The sequence below is a fragment of the Diabrotica undecimpunctata genome, chromosome 9, assembly GCF_040954645.1.
Source record: "Diabrotica undecimpunctata isolate CICGRU chromosome 9, icDiaUnde3, whole genome shotgun sequence".
NCBI lineage: Eukaryota > Metazoa > Arthropoda > Insecta > Coleoptera > Chrysomelidae > Diabrotica > Diabrotica undecimpunctata.
In genome coordinates this window covers 133,224,991-133,246,118 of record NC_092811.1, presented here as the reverse complement: position 1 = coordinate 133,246,118, position 21,128 = coordinate 133,224,991, and the positions used below count along the sequence as shown (strand labels likewise).

Genomic DNA, 21,128 nt, shown 5'->3' with positions numbered 1-21,128 from the left:
AAATTTTTGACATTAATCCCTATTTTATTAGTTATCTATTTTGACAGCAGTTGGCAGCATGATCGTTTGAGAACGCGAATTATGTGTCGCTTCTATAGTAAAGGCATCGAGTAAAGGTGATGTAAGAAATTTATTGTAATTATTCATAAAAAAAAAGGCAGATAGGACAATATTGTAAACAAATGTGATTTTACGATTAAATTTTAATATTTATAAAATTTTATCCGTATGGTACTACATTATTTACAAAATATAAGCTTATATACAAAATTATTTCATATACATATTTAAAGGAACCATATTATTCACTGACGTCTGGACAGCAATAACGAAAAAAGTTGAATGAAAAAGTAAACTTATTGGTAAGCGCCATGGCTACAATCTTAGTTTATATAAAGCACGTAAGATGGCGTTTGTGATACTGATGTTTAAGTCTACTGGTCGAACTTTAACACGTCAAATGCCGCCTAAATTAAATAATGGATCATAATCTTTAAGAAAACATTTCGTTAAGTTTATTTCACGATCATGCCGCAAGTATGATGAGATCGTATCTTTTTAGTCCTGGTAACTACGTATTAGAAAAAATAATTTAAGCAATTGGTCCGTTATTGACGTCCAGACTTCAACTACTATCCTTCTGTTTACTTGTGCTGTCAAAATAAGATCAAAGTATTCAAAGATCTTTAGATCCGCCATTCAACGTTACCTAACTTATTCTGAAGATAAAATCTTTATGGCAGTTGTATCGTATAAAATTAAAAAAAGAGGTGTAAAATCAGTTTTCATGATTGTGCAGCCATCGCATCTATGGCAAAACATCTACAGCTGCAACCGCTCACTGGGCACTCTTGATGTTCACTGAAAATGAAGAAAAACTTTATGATTGCGCGAAAATCTGTCAAAAAATATAAATTTACATGAAATATTTAATGGGATTGAGGTCAGAGTACTGTTTTGAGTCTATTCCATTAATTGTTTGCTCAATGTTGAACAAATTCTTGGAGATTTGTGACTTTTGATTAAACATGGGTCCATTTCTGCACGCCGGAAGAGAAAAAACAAGTTAAAGCAATGGAAAAAATCTGGACAGACCTACCTAATGCCAACTGACCAGAAGGGTGATGGCAACTGTTTTATTCGTATTCATTACTTGTAAAATGATATCCAGCAATCACTATGACGTTACAAACATTAATACATTGATCTTCCATCCATTATATTGACCAGATTTAGCCTCATGTGACACACTTTTAAAATACTGGCCCAAATGACGCCGTTTTTGTAGACTTATGATATTCTGAGAACTATTTTGAGAAGCTCGAGTAAAATTACTTTTTACTAAGGATAAAAAGCGTTCTATCAAGTATATTCAACAATATAAATCAACAATATCATTAAAGAAAAAACTGGCTTATGAGAATTTCTTTTTCGATTCACAAAATATATCTCGTGACAGTTGGAAAGTTATAAATTATCAGAGAAATAAATTTCAAAATAAAAAAGTCTGTCCAAGGGCGATTACATCAAACGAGCTGTATTTAAATAAATGAACACAATAACACAAAATCTATAATATATCAAAAAATACTTACTCGAACCATTCGCACAAATGTCCGGCATGTCCACCATGTCGACAGGTTTGACACCAAGTGAACCAAAGTTCAAACGGTGTACTTTTAGCACCAGATGACTCTCCCGTTGTCGTACCCATATATTGCAGGCAGATCGCACACCTTGGAAGAGGTTTCCGGCAGTTTGGACAAGATGACAGCTGGAACAACAAAACTATAAAGACACCTATTGCATGTGCGTGTTTTCTACGTACCTTTGACTTTGTCGACGAGGTTTTGTGAAGTTGTGGAGGTCTATTTCTGTCGTGGCTCGATAGATAGGCAGATATACTTTTACCGCAAAAATTACAAGAGACGTAAACTTGTTGCGGTGGTTTTTCCGAGTCTCTGTACGAAGCCAACATTATGTCGAAGTCGGCGCGTTCGTGAAACATTTTCCAACTATTTAATACGTTTCTATAACTACAATTGAATAGATTTTAGTAAATTATAGACTTAAAAATGAAAACTCTTTACTTTTCTATCCAGTTTTTTATTGATTCGGAGCCCAAATCATGGTGGAATGCCCTTGTGGCTATTAAAGTGGTAGACTGGATGTCTCCGACGTTGTCTAAGTACTTTTGTAGAAGTTTTAAACCGCTGGAACTGTTTCCTGCAAGTAAAAATTACTATAATCACAGAATATGAAACAATCAGTGGGCAAATTTCCGCAGAATTTATGCGTACGCGCAGACAACTCCCGCCAGTTTCTAGACGGTTCCAGCAACGTTGTGATTACTATAAAACAGTGAGGCATCAATTAAAGAGTGGTATTTTTTCTCTAAGATTTTGGGATGGAACAACGGAGAGTAAGAGATGCAATTTGTCAGCTAACAATATATTTTAATTTTTTCTTCCTCTTTTTCCTCTATATTAATTTGACTTCAAGATACGTGACTTTCTACAGTCTCGGTGCTTCAACACTGCTATTTGTTATAATTAGGCTCAAATTAGCCCCTGTCCGAATTAGTGATTTTGTTTTTTTTTTATTTTTATTTTTGATTGAATTGTTGCAGCCTCTTATTTCAGCTGTCTATCAGTTACATAGTTAAAATAAAGAGTAAAATGGGCATTGGATTTGTTTTTGTCACATTGTAGTATGTATACAGGGTGAGTCATAACTATTGGGACATAGACTAAGGACAGGTTATTTGGACCAAAATATGGCTATTGGGCCAAATATGCCTTAATAAAATGTTGCTGAGAAAAAAGATACAGGGTGTTAAAGTTAATTTTTGTTTTTCGATTTTTGCTAATAGTTTCCCTGTATATATATAAATTGCTATCAAAATTGGCACACAGGCATAATCTTAGACAAGAAATAGTATTTTATTTACAATTCCACTATCAAATACCAAACTAATAAACAAAGTTGCAACTAACGTAAAGTTTCCGTTTTGATGATAAATCAAAACTAAACACACTTTAACTTAAAAGAACTCACAAAAACTAAATGTTCTACATGGTCTCCTCCGATTTCTATGCCTTTTCTAATTATTTTTATAAAGGATTTTCGGACGTTAAAAAAAATATTATTCTGTCCCCTTATAAGATTAGCTGCATTTTGAATGTATCTCTAAAGTTCGTCTCGTGTATTAATTTCATTGGCATAAACTAAGGACTTCATATGTCCCCAAAAATAAAAATCTAGCGGGTTGTACTCAGGACTTCTTGGTGGACATTGAAAATCACTGCCTCTGCCAATCCATCGTTGAGGAAATACGTCATTAAGATGATTTCTAACAGCTAATGAAAAATGAGGTGGCGCTCCATCCTGCATAAACCACATTTTTCTTCTTACATCCAGTGACAGATCATCTAAAATATCACTAAGAGTATTTTCCAAAAAGAATAAATAAGAATCTCCATTTAAATTCGGAGGAAGAACATAAGGCCCTAGTAGTTGGTCGCCTATAATGCCACACTAAATATTCAATTTAAACTCATGCTGAAAATGTCTAGCTTTAATAGCATGCGGGTTTTCTTCTTCCCAATAATGACTATTTCGCCAATTAAAAACCCCTCGTCTGGTAAAAGTTGCTTCGTCGGTGAACATAATATTCTTAATAAAGTGTCTGTCATTGCGATGTTTATTCAGAATATGTTGGCAAAGCTGTAACCATCGTGGAAGATCTGTTGGAAGTAAATTTTGAACAGGAGTGAAGTGATAAGGATGGAGGTTCTCTTTTTTTAGAATTCTAACAATAGACGACTGACTTACTCCTGTTGCTGCTGATAGGTGTCGTGAACTTATTTTAGGATTTTCATCTACTCGAACCAAAAGTTCATCTTCTTGATTAGGTGTGATTTGTTTCGGTCGACCACCCGATTTTTAGTGTGAAATGACCCAGTTTCACCTAAACTACGATATAATCTTGCAAAAGTTTTGTGATTTGGTTGCCTTCTGTTTGCGTATAACATTCCATACCTTCTGGCTGCCGAGCGACCGCAAAAATTTTCTTGTGCGTATACGCAAATCATATCTTGCATTTCTTCATTAGTAAAATGATTGTGACGAGGCATTTCAATCAAAAAAAGTAATGATTACTTTAAAAAAATGCAACATTACACTACACTGTCACATCAAAAATAATTTACTCTGAACAAATGACATTTACCAACAACAATTATCTGACAGTCCAACGCATACTTTTCATAAATGAAATAATATTTGAAATCCTTTTTTAAGACTCTAAGCAGTTCGACTGCGTTTTTATCGAAAACGGTTGAAATTATCATGTTTAAACAAGAGTACCAATTATACGTAAAAATGATGTTTACGTCATATTTCCTAATAAAAATTACTAAATAAAAAGTTTCATCAGAAAAAGTTTAGACTCAATTTGATCATTAGGAATGATCCACGTGGCGCCCTCTATGACAAAACGTAAAATTGTAAATAAAATACTATTTCTTGTCTAAGATTATGCATCTGTGCCAATTTTGATAGCAATTTATAAATATACAGGGAAACTATTAGCAAAAAACGAAAAACAAAAATTAACTTTAACACCCTGTATCTTTTTTCTCAGCAACATTTTATTAAGGCATATTTGGCCCAATAGCCATATTTTGGTCCAAATAACCTGTCCTTAGTCTATGTCCCAATAGTTATGACTCACCCTGTATAACAAATGAAAAATATTTTTTGCTTTGTATTTACCAAGGAATATAGACGCATATAAAAGGACAGTTTAAATGGACGATTTAGTTACGGTTATTATACTTCAAAATACTCCTTAAGAGGGCGACTGGATAAATTCAAACCGTGGCCGTCGGCTTAAAACCATCATGAAAGGTGTAGTTAGGGGGAAGTGGGAAAGGAGTACGAACGGAGCTATTTATTTAACTTATGCATCCACGCTTAATTAAATTTAGCTGCCATTGATTTGTAAACTGTCTTTTTTTTTTCACAATAAAATCTTTATTTTTAATATATCAAATTGTTAAATTTTTAATTCTAAAACTTAAAAAGGTATGAAATTTACAAAATTCAAAGTATTTTTTTATTACATGTAACTAAAATTTTATAACTTCCGTCAACTTCCTAAAACTGTCAAGTAACTTTTTATTATACTTTTTTCCTGTCCAAAAATTTACAAAACATTTTAAAAAACTTTCAAAGTTCTGGTGGTTTCTTCACCAAGCTCTTTCTCGGAGAAGCGGGTGAGGACCATGGGGCGCTCGGGCATATTATTTGGATCAATTATATTTAAGTTTGCTCCCTCCCACAGGCCCTCAATAGTCTTCACCACTTTAGTCGTCCATTTTGTTGTATACTCGTTAACACAGTTCACCCACAGCATCCCTTCGCTAAACGATGTTTTATGCAAATGCAGAAGTTCATTTTGACCTCCGATAGGAGCCTCATCAAGTGCTTGCTCCAGTTTGTTAATGATCAAATTTGCTTGAGCCCGATCTAGTTGAGTATCAGGATGGTGTCTGTGTGCTACCACTATTCTGAATACTTTTGTCACAATGCTTTATGACCTAGTTTGCTCGTTAGAGCCCCTTGGTTTCTTAGCAACTCTGTTACGAGGGGGGTGATGGTATTTTCCCGAAGTCTCTTTTTATCCTCGGGTGTTGGTGTTGCTGATTTAGTTTTCTTGGGATATGCTACGGTCCATGTCCCAGCAGCCATTTTTGTCATCTTCCTTTATTGAGCTCTAGAAAGGCGTTATTTGAGACTTATTTATTTATTTAATTTAAAAATCCGAAATTATACTTCACAATTTTGAATTTTCAAATTGTAAAAAATAATTGTTTGGTGTATGAGCTAAAAAGCAATTCTAGCGTACTAACAAGATCAGGAATAGTTTTTTGATCGAAACACCTTACAATTTTTTGGGCTTTCTCTCCCGGTGGTTGACTTTTAATTAATTTTATTTATAGTTTATAAGAAGAGAGTTTTAATTATATTATTTGTAGATTTGTGCATATTTAAATTAAAAATTTGAACCATAATATTTTTTCTAAAAAGATTCATTTATTAAAGTTGCATTTGTTGCCCCACTCTTTCATATTTTAGAAGCAACAATAGCGCTGACATGACCGCTCCCTAGTGGTACAAATAAGGAACTAAAATCTTGATTTTATACCTCTGTTTCTTTTTTTATAACATGTGTATAACGTTTGCTGACGCTAAAAAATGGCAGTGAAAAATCCACGCTTTTGACGGATGGTCAATGATGGAGTTTAACAGTGTCTTTGCATTAAAAAGATCAAAGAAGTCATTTGTGAGTTTACATGAGTGTTTCGTGTTCTGTGCTATAATCGAACAAATATGTTTGTACTACGCTGCTGTTAGAATAGCCTAGTCTATTATAACAGTCCAGGATGATTGATACGATCACACGAATAGGAGAAAAATAAGATTGAAGTCGCTTCGAGAAGAGATCTGGACTATCTATCTATATATATATATATATATATATATATATATATATATATATATATATATATATATATATATATATATATATAAGGCTGTGATGACAAGTCTGAAACATTGTACAAATCGATTATTCGTCCAATTATTACATATGGCAGTGAAACATGTACTCTCAACCAGCAGTAAATCGATAAGCTTCTAGTGAAAAGACGAGTACATTTTATTTTATAAATAAATGTCTATTCTTCAGATAACTATCTGTCAGATATGACAATATTTATCAGGAGGTGAAAAGACCGGCCCCTTCATGCAAGAAGTTTATTATTTTAAAAATTTAATTTTTAATTCTTTTGAAAATTTTGTCGTTTCTAAAAAATTGGCTGCGAATTTGGGGATCGGTAAAAATATAATACAAAACTCGAGCTTTCCCAACAAACAAATTACCAACTAGAAATACGCAAAAGAGACTTATTTGTAATGAAAGTTGTACAACAGATTAAAATATTATTCTGTTATCCTCCTAGCCTAAAATAGGAGGAAGACAGAAAAAATTAAGTCGAGTGATTGTAGATGCAATTGATTGGATCCCCGTCGCATGGTAACGGGAAAAATCACTAGTTTATGGTAAGGTTTCAATAGCAGTGCCAGTGAGTGAATTTGTATGACACGTACAGACAAAAATTTGATCATTATATCAATTTGAAGAAATTTAATAAAGTTTTGTGTTTAACAATGAGGAGTTACAACTTTAATACCCTTGCACGACTTTTCTGAAGAAATTGCAAGGAAAAATCGTTACAATACGAATAGAATGAAATGAGAAAAAGTTTAATACAAAAATAGTAAGACAAATGAGCAAATCAAATATTTATCACCTAATAAGAGATAATTCGGTGCCAAATCAGGACTTAGAGGAAGATTACTCGTCAATTTGACGCCCTCAGCGTCGACTAGACTACTTCCAGCAGCTTTGTGATTGAACACATTTTCGCTCAATATTAAAAGTACGCGAGTAATAGAATTCTTCTTATTCTTCAAGTGCCCTCTCCGCTACGGAGTTTGGCAATCATCATTGCTATTCGTATCTTTGAAGTTGTTGCTCTAAATAATTGGTTAGATGTGCACTGGAACCAGTCTCTTAAATTGCGCAGCCAAGATATACGTCGTCTCCCCACGCTTCGTTTGCCCTGAATCTTTCCTTGGATAATTAACTGGACCAATCGGTATTTTTTCCATCTCATCACTTGACCAAAATACTCCAACTTTCTTCTCTTGATGGTGATCAACAGCTCCCGTTCTTTGTTCATTCAAGAACTTCACTATTTGTTACTTTGTCCAAGGTATTTCCAAAATTCTTCTGTATATCCACATTTCGACGGACTCTAGTTTATCAATATTGCTCTTGTTTAAAGTCCAAGTCTCTACTCCGTACAACAGTATCGATAAGGTGTAGCATCTAACCAATCTCATTTTCAGGTTTAAGTTAATGTCATGACTTCCCAGAATGTCCTTCATATTAACAAAAGCAGCTCGAGCCTTTCTAATTCTAGTTTTTATTTCTTCTGTTATGTCATTGTTGTTATTAACGCTTGTTCCCAAATATTTATATTTGTGCACCCGTTCGATTTCGTTATTGTGAATGTACAGGTTTGCATTAAATCTTTGTTTTTTTGAAATAATCATGAATTTCGTCTTCTTGACGTTCATTGTTAACCCTTTCTCTTCACTAGCTGTGACTACCTTGTTTAAAATGGCTTGCAGGTCTTCTACTGTCTCCGCCATTAAAACCGTATCATCTGCGTATCTAATATTATTAATTGGTTGGCCGTTAACTTTTATCTCAATCTCTTCTTCCTCCAATGCTTTCTTCATAATTCCTTCCGAATAGAGATTAAATAGCATTGGTGACAGCACACATCCTTGTCTAACTCCTTTTTTAATTTGAATTTCATTTGTTGTGCTATTTTTGATGCGTGCGACTGCTTTCTAATTATAATACAGAGTAGATATTATTCTTATATCGCGAGTGTCTAACTGTTTATCTTCCAAGATTTCTAAAAGTTCGCCATGCTTGAAGTTATCAAACGCCTTGTTGTAATCAATGAAACAAGCAAATACATCTTGATTCGCATCCAAACACCTCTGTGTTAAGATGTTAAAGGCAAATAATGCTTCGCGAGTTCCATATCCCTCCCGGAATCCAAACTGAGTTTCTCCGATATCTTCTTCCAATTTTCTGTAAATTCTATTGTGAATTATTTTGAGGAATATTTTTAAGGTGTGGCTCATCAGACTGATCGTGCGATGATCACTGCACTGCTTAGCCATTCTTCAGGAATTATACTATTTTCATAAATCTTGTTAAATAAGTCTACTAACAAGTGGATTCGATCTTCATCTATTAACTTTAGTATATCGGCTGGTAGCTCGTCTGGTCCTGGAGCTTTGCTATTATTTGATAACTTCACCGCTTGCATAACTTATTCTTTGCTTATTTCAGGATCTGTCTCCTCTGGAAAATTATCACAAGGAGGCTGCCTTTGATCGTCAAACAGTTCTTCTATGTATTTCTGCCAATGTTTTAGTTTCTCCTCTGTTTCCATTATCATGTTCCCTTGTTGGCCTATAAGTACTGTCTGCTTCCTGTTTCTATTGTTGATCATTTCTTTAACTTTCTTGTGAAGAACGAATCATACTTGGCTTCCAAGTTTTCAATCTCCTTAGATTTGTCTTGTAACCATTGTTTTTTAGCGTCGCGGATTTTTCTTTTGATCTCTGTGTTAATTTGCTTATACTGTTCTTCATTTTTGCCTTTCGATAGTCTTCGAGAATTCATCAATAACAAAATTTCGTCACTCATCCATTTTTTCTGTTTCTTTGGTTTTTCTCTGTTCAGAATATGTTTAACGGGAATAGTAATGAATAGCATCGATTTTTTGTGACACAACAGCCGATTTTGGGCGACCTTCACAAGATTTTGTTACACACAGTCATAAACATTCAGGAAATAAGATAAATATGTGGATATATATCTAATAGGGTAGTGTCTGGCATTATTTGATACAGAAATCGTTTTCTTGAACAGATTTTTATACAATATTTACTAAACGAGTAAAACTAATGCACGGCATTGATTTTTTGGTAGAACAACATCTAATTTTGGGCGACCTTCACAAAATTCATCCTAGATCTCAAAAACTAATACAGAAGGTTTCTTCACGAAGGAATATAAAAGCGATATGAAATTAAATCACGAGCAAGCGATAAAAGGCAAAATCGGAGAGGATCAGGCAGGCTTCACGGCAGGAAGATCATGCATAGACCACATATACACACTGGAACAACTGTTGGAAAAGAAAAAAGCAAAAAATAGAGATATACACTTGGCATTTGTGGACCTGAGAAAGGCGTATGACTCTGTACCAAGGTCAGAACTATGGGAGGCAATGTACAAATTAGAAATACAGACGGAACTCATAGAAGTTACAAAAGCTCTGTATAAAGAAAATAAAGTGTCCATTAAAATGGGAACAAGAATCATAGGAGACTTCACCACAACAAAAGGGCTCCTGCAGGGTTGTTCCACATCTCCAACCCTATTCAAAATATACTTAGAGAAAGCCTTGACTACATGGAAAAGAAAATGCGAAGGCATGGGAGTACCGGTACGGAACGAATACCTATATACATTAAGTTTTGCAGACGATCAAGTAGTGATTGCACAAGACCAAGACGACCTCAGCTACATGATGAAGAAACTACAAGAAGAATATACCAAGGCTGGCCTAGATATTAACCTCGCGAAAACAGAGTACCTATCTACAAGTGAAGAAGACATAGAAGATCTACAGATTGATGACAACGTAACAATCAAAGGAAAGGATAAATTCAAATACCTGGGGTTTATAATCACGAAAAAGGCAACAACAGAGGAAGAAATTACACAAAGATTAGGACAAACAAGAACAGCAATCCGACAACTTAACTCAGTATGGTGGGATAGACACCTAAACATGAAGACAAAAACGCAGAGTTATAAAACATTAGTGCGAAGTATTATGACATATGGGGCTGAAAATTGGATCATAAACAAGAAAACCAGCAGTAAGATAGTAGCAACAGAGATGGAATGCCTGCGAAGATGCTGCAGAGTAACAAGAATGGATAGGAGAAGTAATGACGAAATAAAGCAAAGAACATCAATAGAAACAGACATACTAACATATATAAAACAAAAAAGACTAAAGTGGTATGGACATGTAAGAAGAACTAGCGACAGCAGATGGATAAAGAAAATAACCGAATGGAGCCCCATAGGAAGGAGGAAAAGAGGACGACCCCGAAAATCCTGGAGGAACGAAGTAGACGACGCCATGAGTAAGAGAGGACTAAACGATGGAGAATGGAACAACAGAGAGAGATGGAAACGGTTGAGCGAGGGAAGGCAGTGAATACTGTAGAATCCCTAAATATATATATATATATATATATATATATATATATATATATATATATATATATATATATATATATATATAAATATATATATGAAATTAAATTAAATAATGAGCGAATTAATGTAAGTATTCAATAAAATTTTGTCAAATACGATCATAGACATTCAGGAAATAAGAAAATATGCGGATAACTATTATGTAGCATCATTTGATAAAGAAATCATGTTTTTTTAACACATATTTGTACAATATTAAAGGTAAACGAGTAAAACTAATGTACCGAATCGATTTGTGTGTAGCACACACAAAAATCAATCTCAAAAACTTTGATATATGAGGCTTTTAACGACGTAATATAATGGAATAGTGAAACAAAATTAAAAATAACGGGTGTGGCAGTCCAGTGGGACTGCCGGTGGAAGTTACACTTCTATACACGCATTCGTCGTTACAAATTTATTTTGGAGTGAATCTGCACAATCATTACATATGTAATTCTATAGGTAAGACATAGCAGAAAGAGAAACAGAATTAATAACAACTTACTAACAATGAAGGATTGAATCAATATTTTGAAAATGTATATTTTTATTTTCATATACAGATTGAACGAATTTAAAACGGAACATACGAAATCAATGTATTTCGGCTCAACTCCGCTCTAGGTGGTTGGCCAACAAAAGGTTGTCAAATAATTATATTATAAAAATCCAATACTTCAGCGGGCTGCTGGATTCTGAATTAATTCAAGAACAAGTCAAAACTCCACCCAAATAGGTTGCGTAGAATCACTGTGAAAACTAGACTACACAAGCAGTTATTATGCTGTCAAACCACTTATCGCTTCCTTATAGTCCAAGAGATAGAGCCGAAATTTTGAACTGATCAGTAATATGAAATTTCTCTATTGGAATATATTCATTGTAACTGGGTTAAGACTTTGCCTTACAGGCGGACGCCCCTCGTGGTACAGGGGGTGGCTATACAGGGATGAAGTTTTAATTTTTTTCAGAAAAATTAACGATCGATAATATGGCTGAAAATTTGCCCAGAGTAAGATCTTGGTATAACCAGATGAAATCCCAAAGGGAGGACACGAGAGTGGATACATAAGGGGTGGCGGACAGGGGTGAAATTGCAATTTTTTGGGGAAAAATTAACGATAAGTAATATGTCCGCCATTTTCATGGCTCATTATTTAGCCCCTAAAAACTCTAAATCCAAAAGGGCGGACAGCTGGGTTGGTACAGAGAGCCATAAAACGGGGTCAAATGTACCACTTGCCTGCGCATTTTAGGTCTCGGTAACAATTTTCTAACCGATTTTATTATGATATTTTTATATCGATTGATTTGAAAATTTGTATGCTCACTTTTGTTACTATTCTGAGAAGCGTCAAGTAGAGTTTTCCTCAAAATTTTCCAAAAGAATTTCCGTAAATGAAAATTTTCGTAATTTTTTGAGGTAAAATCTAATTTATAGAATCCTTTCGATTTTCTGTAAGTTATACGATGATTTTTTTCCAAAAATTTTCAAACGATTTTTACGATAAGAAAAAAAAATTAGAAAAACTTTTCTAAAACATTTGATAAAACTCTACGTCATCGTCTGAATCTTTTATAGAATATTTTGAAGTTTTAAAATGATATTATGATAATGTTTTTTTTCAAACTAAAGTCATATTTACTTTACAAATCACATTTTTTTCTTAAATATAAATATTTTACGAATTAATTATTAATTGAATAAATGTTTGATATTTGATATTTTATTAAATTAAAGTAATTTTATAATGTTAACTATTAAATATTTTTGGTATAACAAATAGTAATTTTACTTATTTTTTATTACAATAAAAAGGTTTTTAAATTTATATTGCATAAATAATGGTTATTCAGTTATAAGAAAAATTTGATTTATTATTACATTAATAATTAAATACAAAATATATTATTTCTATTTATCAATAGGTAAAATTCAATTTGTAGAATTCCTTTAACATTTTACAAATAATTATTAATAAAAATCAATTTAATAGTGGAATTATCAATTTTTAAAGTTTTGAAATTTACTTTGTACTTAGATATTTTCAATATTTTTTTTAACTTTCAAATTGATTGAATTTTTTTTTCATTAGTTAATTATAATTTTACAAATTCTGTTTGGACATTAATTTTGCATCATTATTATTTTAAAATATTAAAATAATAATGATGCGCGTTCCATTTAGATCAGTAATTCTAGACGCATGCGCTAAATGTAATAAGTATCAAGATGCTTTTATCCAACTTGGTGAAACTGACTTCGATTGTAATGAAGTTTTTGAAACCTTAGAAACTTTCATGTCACTTATATGGAACAGGACTGACGAGAACAATTCCAAAAAGAAAAGTAAACGATGTCAGATTTTCACTATTTAACCGGCAGTATAAGTTGCATGATATGAACGAGCCTTTAAAAAAAAAAACTAAAAAATTTCGATGCTTCAAGCTTACCACCTTGTCAAGATGAATTACACCAACATCTACTGCGAGCCCATTAAATTTCAAATATTTGGACAAATGCTCATAAAAAAGTACCAACAGAATTGATTGTTGAAGAACATGGTTGGGAGTTTGAAGATGAAACATATAAATTCAAATGGTTTAGTGGACCTCAGACACCAGAATCAATTCGAGAAGTAGTGATTGAAAATGAAGCAGATAATGATTGTGATATTATTGAAAGTGAAAGTGACGAAGATGATGAATGTGATAACATCAGTGAGAGTGAGAAAAATGACGAATTTTTTAAAGTTTTTCTAAATTTTTTTTCTTATCGGAAAAATTGTTTGAAAATTTTTGGAAAAATTCATGGTATAACTGACAGAAAATCGAAAGGATTCTACAAATTAGATTTTACCTCAAAAAATTACGAAACTTTTCATTTACGGAAATTTTTTTGAAAAATTTTGAGGAAAACTCTACTTGACGCTTTTCAGAATAGTAACAGAAGTGAGCATACAAATTTTTAAATCAATCGGTATAAAAATATCATAATAAAATCAGTTTGAAAATTGTTACCGAGACCTAAAATACGCAGGCAAGTGGTACATTTGACCCCGTTTTATGGCTCTCTGTACCAACCCAGCTGTCCGCTCTTTTGGATTTAGAGTTTTTAGGGGCTAAATAATGAGCCATGAAAATGGCGGACATATTACTTATCGTTAATTTTTCCCCAAAAAATTGCAATTTCATCCCTGTCCGCCACCCCCTATGTATCCACTCTCGCGTCCGCCCTTTGGGATTTCGTCTAGTTATACCAAGATCTTACTCTGGGCAAATTTTCAGCCATATTATCGATCGTTAATTTTTCCCAAAAAAAAAATTACAACTTCATCCCTGTATAGCCACCCCCTGTACCAAGAGGGGCGTCCGCCTGTAAAACAATGTCTTAACCCAGTTACAATGAATATATTCCAATAGAGAAATGTCATATTACTGATCAAAAGTTCAAAATCTCGGCTCTATCTCTCCGACTATTAGGCAAGCTCCTCTTTCCTTTAAAGGAGACAGATAGTTGAACGATATTTTATACAATGTCTATCACCGGGTATGGATTTATTTTTGTCCAAGTTTTATATTGGTCCACTATTTCAAATGCAGTTCAAACAGACATATATTAAATTGTATGTTCCGTTTTAAATTCGTTCAATCTGTATGTATGAAAGGAGTTGAATGCAAAAATTTTTTTACACATACTCTGCAGTAAAATTCATTGTTTATTTTGTTATTAATATAATATATTAATATAATAATACAATACAAATTAAACTGCAATATTCATAAGTATTTAAAAATGACAATAATATACATAAAAAAATACACTACAATACAGTGCAACATAATTCCATATAATAATACAATACAAATTAAAATGCAATATCCATAAGTATTTAAAAATGACAATAATGTAATAATATTAATAAAAAAAGTCCTCCCCGACTGGGAATCGAACCCTGGTCTCCCGCGTGACAGGCGGGGATACTTACTACTATACTACCGAGGACATGACACAAAGATATTTCAAAATTGACAGTTCTGGATCATACAGTGATTTATTGAGATTATTATTTTGAAATACAAAAGACTAATATAATTATGAACATTTAATAAATAATACAAAACATATCACATAAATAATAATATTAATAAATATTTTATTATATGTATATTATAGGTATATATATCTTTATATAATATATATAATATTAAATTATATATACAAAAGGAACATTTTTATATTCGAGAGAGGAAGAGAGGGAAAATATATCTTCTGTCTCTCTCTTACTCATTATCTTACATATGTACAGTTCATCCCAAACCCTTCTTTCAGTGCGTCACAGTTTATCGAATTCTCTCTAACGCATTAAGCTAGAAGTGACAGAAAAAAACGTGAGTCTGTGATTATTATACATAGAACTTAGAAAATTATATTTCGTTCACGGGTATTTGCATATTAAAGCAAATTCTACTTACGGATATATAATTGGTCGGAGTTTAGAATACGCTAAATAGATATCCAATCAATGATGCGCATAAATATAATTTGACGCAGATGATCTCGATAGTGACAGTACTTTGACAATGTCAACTGATAAAATGATAATTGTCATTCCAGGATAGTATTTTTAGACATTTTACAGTGAAAATTGAATTTTGTATTTATTATCATAAAAATATTTTAAATATACCGAGAATGAACAAAGACTAATATTAAAATTATTAAATTATTTTCAATTAGAAAAGGAGGCTGGGACAACTTTATTACCAGTTTCTGCAGTTCGTGAAGTAAGTTTTAAATTATTCTAAAAAATATTCATATTAGTAGTTTAAATACTATACATTTTAGCCATAGTGTTTGTAATAAATAATAATAAATACATAAATAAATCTTAGCTAATCAAGCACTTTCCTTGGAGTATATAGAATAAGAATAATTATGACAAACTGTCGTTCCAATATAATGCACAATAAAAATTTTTATACAGGACGGGACCTCTAATATGTAAATTAAAAAAAAAATTGAATTATTAAAGTCCACATTTTCAAAAAATAACCTTTTCACATTTAGCCGATTGCGATCCTTCAACTGTCAGATTTAACTAAAATGTCATGCAATAATTCTCGACATTCTTAAAATCCTATATGACGTCAAAATTAGTGACGCACTGAAAGAAGGGTTTGGGACAGACTGTAATGGTTTCACAGATTCACTCCCATACAAATTTCCAACGTGGAGCGCTCGTATAGAAGTATAACTTCAATAATCAATGAATAACTGAAATTAATTAAAAATAGTATAGTAGTAGTCTCCCGTTTTATACCGCTGTCGCGGCTTTGGGAGTATAGCAGGGTAGTCTGCTATATCTAGGGCCTACGGTATACAAGGAAGGTAACATGGCCAGTGCTACGCTTCAACCGTCTATTATTACCCCTGGTTTTACCCAAGGTACTCATTTTTATTCAGGCTGAGTCGACCTGGGGCCTATAGACATTTTTAAAATGTCTAGATGTTCTTGCCGGCGGTGGGATTCGAACTCCGGACCACCGGCTTGCGAGTCAAGCATCCTACCGCTTGCGCTACGCAGGCCCTTATTTAAATTATTTTAATTTTAAATTAATTAAAAATATTTTATCAAATATTTAACCTAATGACCTACTTATTTTAAAGATATGTGTTTTGTACCTACCTGTAACTAGAAGACCATCCAAATTACCTTCGTTGCAGAGTTCTTCAGATAATTTTTTAACATATTCCAAGAGTTTCTCGTCCGGTAAGTACATACAAGCCAAGGCGACCCTGTCATCTACAGCTAAACCTTTTTCATTCTACAATGTATGTACGCAATATAAAAAATAGTATATAGTTTTTTACTTAATAAAATAATCAATAAAATTTATTTAAAATATTGATTTCTTCGCCTTGGTGTGCAATATAAGTGTACCAACATAAAAAATTGCGTCTTAGAAATGCGGAACTGCCATCTAGTGAATAGCCCAATAATTTTTCAAGTCATTTTTATATTCTTTCCAAAACCAGTACCAAACACTAAACAAAAATTAATATTTCAAAGAAAGTACTTACCAATACGTCATCATAACTAAAATCGTTTGTAGTCAAGAAGCAAAACATTGCTTTCAAGTACGGATCGCTCAATTTCGCGACGCAGTGTAAACAATTCTGTCTCCACATACTGGCCGGATCGTCGGAGAACCCAGACAAAGCCATAGCAACAACGTTCAAACTTGAACCATATTCGGCATCATTAGGAGCTCTACTTAGGATTTCTATAGCTAGTTGTACTTTGAGGTTAAAAACCGCGATCGTTGCGGCTCTAGTATAAGCTTTCGCACTCTCTAAGTGTGCTATGAAGTCCGTCAAATACTGCGAGTCTCTTTCCAAAGGCCAGCTGCACAGACGAAGGGCTTTATCTCGTTCTTCATGCCTGAAAAGAGATACAGTCACGAAATATTTACTCCAGAGCACGTTTCTGCTTACCTATAATACACAACCGAACTCTGACAATTGGGATAACCCAACTCACTCCATGCCACTGTCACAACTTCAGATTTATTCTGAACCAAGTCTATATTTGATACGACTGATAACACTCCGGGATATTTGTCTTCCGAATCTTTAATGATGCCACTTTCTACTAATTTGTCAGTCAAATGCAGCCAATTCCATACATTTGCCAAAGATAAATTATCTTTGATTATTTCGGCATTCTTAGAAAACTCCTCCTGCAATAGAGACGCATTTTAGACCACAATACATTGAATAGAAATAAAAATGAATGAATACTATACAAATTACAGAAGTTAAAATTAAGAAATATCTAAAAAATTATAGAAAAAAGTTGTATCGATATATTTTACAGGAGAAAACATTTCTTGAATCTTACACTTATATTTTGTTGTCAAAACGCTCTTAATTTTGTTGTTTTTACTGACTTCATCATCTTTATCAACTTTGAACTGACACCAACACATTTAATACAATATACCTTACCTGAATTCCATATCTAGCTTTTGCTCGTTCTTTAATTTGATAAGATATGTCATCAACGAAAGAATCATCGACATATCTGAGAGTTTTCCTACCATGTGTCCATACAATGTTAGATGTTGACCAATTCACAGTCATTCTATCAAAAACTGTGTAATCTTTTATGGTTCCTAAGAATTATAAAGATTATGAACATACTTTGCAGACAAAAATACAAGTTTTTACAAAAGATAAACAATTTATTATGGTGTAAAAATTTTACCTGAAACTGCGATGGTTAAAAGACGATTTTCGTCAGTTGAATGCCAAGAAAACGATGTTACATTGTGTGGTGAACCAGGTGTTATAATTCTTTCCATTACATTTGGTTCCACCTCCTCATTATCAACCATTGTATGCTTTATATCATACAAATTAATCACAGAACTATCACGCTGAAGAGATGCTAGTGAACTATACCTATTATAGGAATATAATGTAAATACACTTGTGAAAATAACTCTTTCAATATCATTTTACAAAAAAAACTTAAAATGGCAATTACTTAGGAAAACTTATTGACAAATATTTGACTAAATACTCACTTTGTTGGACACCATGCAATTTTAACCACATTCTTTGCTTGTGGTATCAAAACCACGGGTTTCTCAAAATTTCTGATGTCCCACAAACAAATTTGGTTTTCATAAAACGATGCTATGTGCATATCTTCACTTGGATTTGAACAAACCCCAAAAACAGCTTTCGTTAATGTAGAATTTACTATTTTGTTAGGATCTTAAAAAACAAAACTCATGTATAAACTTTCATCACACAACTAATTAAAATCAGATTTTTCTAGTTTTTTTATTTAAGCTTACCTCTCAAATCAAAAACCTTAATGTGCTTCCCATTCATTCCAGCTGCTAGCACTTTACTAGTGCCATGGAACCAGGCTAAACTGTATGTAACTTCTGAAGTGCCAAACTCAGCCACTGGTTTCACCAACTCCACAGCTGGTGCCATTGTATTCACAGCCAATCTTCCACTGTGGTTCACATCATTACAGGAGTTGAATTTGTTGATGTCCCAAATAAGAATAGAACTGTCAGATCTGTATTTATCCAGACCAGCTGCTAACAGATTGTGTTCTAAGGGGTTGAAGAGTACTGCATTGCAGTGACGACTATGCCTGGGTACTAAAACACATTTGAAAATTTAACGCTGTATTGATAAAAATTCAGAGACTGTAATTCAAAACTCAATTTCCTTGTGAACAAATTACTTCAAATATGATAATAATCTTTCCTATTTCTTCCAAAGTCTATACTATACTATAATTAATTATGCAACTTTAAATTTAATTAAGTTATTATTGAAACTTACCAAGTTCTTTTCCAGGATATCCATACACATCATGTTCTGAAGGACCAAACGTTGTTAGGGCTACTCTTCCATTCACAAGGCCTATCGCCAAAAGAAGGTCGTTGTCACATTTTGGATATATATCAATACTTCTTACATAATGATGATTTGTATTGGTGGTCAGTATTTGGGCACATGTAGTATCAGATACTTTAAAAACTACAACAAAACAAATAAAAGAAATTGGATGAAATTTGTTCTTTTCACTCTTATTTCATCCTATATTTTGTTAAATACATCCAGTATTTAATGTTTTACACCAATATTGTATAAATAAAACCTACCTGAGGGATTGTTCTCATTGTTAAGGGGCTGAACCTGATAAAGGCAAATTTCAGCGCCCCATGTTATAAACTTATTGTAAATCGGAGACCACTGAATTTCCAGCTTTCCAGACATATTAGAAGTACTGCAAATTAAATTTTATTAGATTTAATATTCCGTCATGTTTACAAACATTAGACATATAAGTTGATATAAGGTTATGTTTTTATTTTGACTTTTTCAGCAACAGAAGAAGAAATCGAACGTTGCTTTATTTTGTGAGGTTATGGTTAAGTTCTTCATTCCAAAATTTATGGGTCAAAACATAACAGAGTAAATATAAATATAATAAATTATATTTTATTGGAAAATAGAAAGTAATAAACATGCCAATTGCACAATTGTCTGGTAACGAAGCAAGTGAGTCAGCAAAATCAAAAACGTTCATTTTCCATGATGAGGGACATACACTAGGCAATGCTTTGCGATGTGTTGTCTCCAGTTATCCCGAAGTACAATTTTGTGGATACACAGTTCCTCATCCAGCAGAATCTAAAATGCATTTCAGAATTCAAGTACACTCTGGTAAAGCTGTGGATATCTTAAAGCGAGGCCTCGAAGATTTGATGAAAGTTTGTGATATTACTTTGGAAAAATTTGACGAAGAAGTTAATAATTCGTAATTTTTGTAGTAATATGTGTTACATTATTGTATATATTTTTACGTTTTTAATATAGTTATTAAATTTTTATACTGGCTGTTTTATTTTTAATTTCATCATTCCCAGCATTAAACCCATTTATGTTTTAATGTGGTGCTTAAAATATACATGTTAGCTGTACAAAACAATAGTAAAACAACTTTTATACAACAACAATGATATGATAACAATGTATCCATTTTATAGACTCTTCCAATAGTATACTTAAATACTATACAGTAGGATGACTACAATAGTTCAAATTACTTTAGGAAATTATTATAATCAACTAACATTGCTTAGAAATAAAAATAGGTGAATAAATTGATAATTTTTACTTTAATGGAAAATTAATCTAAGGGATAGGGTTCTCTTAAGTTTCCAATTGTATGCCACTATTCAGTGATCATATAATTATGTACAAAATGCGATACCTACACAATATTGAGTTTACCTTACAAATTGTTTCAGCATATTGGGAATATTAAACGAAATCCTTCGTTTGACAACAGTTCTTGATATTTCATCAACATTTTCATCTAAATTTTCCATCACAAAACACACTTTAAGAATCAATAAATGCATATATACTTATTAATTACATACTCATGATTTAAACAGTTTACCGCGTTCTTTTTAATATTTAATGTTCACAAATAATTTTTTATTTTAAAATAATAATTTGTGACTGCATTATATGCTAGTTTACAAATAAACAAATTTGAAATAGCGTAAAACTACATAGGAT

The 21,128-nt window shown here is 32.6% G+C and overlaps 2 protein-coding genes across 3 annotated transcripts; one reads left to right on the top strand and one right to left on the bottom strand.

Moving 5' to 3' along the window:
• Positions 1-188: 188 nt before the first annotated feature.
• On the bottom strand, positions 189-21,061 carry mio (GATOR complex protein mio). 2 transcript variants are annotated; one of them, XM_072545342.1, is made up of 14 exons: positions 20,835-21,053; positions 19,700-19,824; positions 19,377-19,574; positions 18,872-19,189; positions 18,596-18,788; positions 18,274-18,470; positions 18,015-18,181; positions 17,502-17,746; positions 17,088-17,448; positions 16,693-16,831; positions 2,091-2,226; positions 1,829-2,036; positions 1,596-1,774; positions 189-861 (listed from the first exon to the last, which is right to left on the bottom strand). In XM_072545342.1, exons 1-14 carry the CDS (start codon positions 20,963-20,965, stop codon positions 786-788), a joined length of 2,673 nt encoding a protein of 890 aa, XP_072401443.1. In that variant the 5' UTR covers positions 20,966-21,053; the 3' UTR covers positions 189-785. The 2 variants fall into 2 exon arrangements, with proteins under 2 accessions (XP_072401443.1, XP_072401442.1); XM_072545341.1 differs by having other exon boundaries at positions 1,596-2,036; positions 20,835-21,061.
• Polr1D (RNA polymerases I and III subunit AC2 l(2)37Cg) lies at positions 19,934-20,431 on the top strand. Its single transcript, XM_072545343.1, has one exon. It carries the CDS (start codon positions 20,066-20,068, stop codon positions 20,360-20,362), a length of 297 nt encoding a protein of 98 aa, XP_072401444.1. The 5' UTR covers positions 19,934-20,065; the 3' UTR covers positions 20,363-20,431.
• Positions 21,062-21,128: the final 67 nt, after the last annotated feature.

Bases quoted from the DNA above. Each gene is read 5' to 3' on its own strand.
- Polr1D (XM_072545343.1), top strand. From the start codon at position 20,066: ATGCCAATTGCACAATTGTCTGGTAACGAAGCAAGTGAGTCAGCAAAA.
- mio (XM_072545341.1), bottom strand. From the start codon at position 20,965: ATGCATTTATTGATTCTTAAAGTGTGTTTTGTGATGGAAAATTTAGAT. The intron at 19,575-19,699 runs GTAGGTTTTATT...GTTTTGTTGTAG, and splicing joins CAATGAGAACAATCCCTCAG to TTTTTAAAGTATCTGATACT. The intron at 2,227-16,692 runs GTAGGTACAAAA...TTTTACTTGCAG, and splicing joins GGATGGTCTTCTAGTTACAG to GAAACAGTTCCAGCGGTTTA.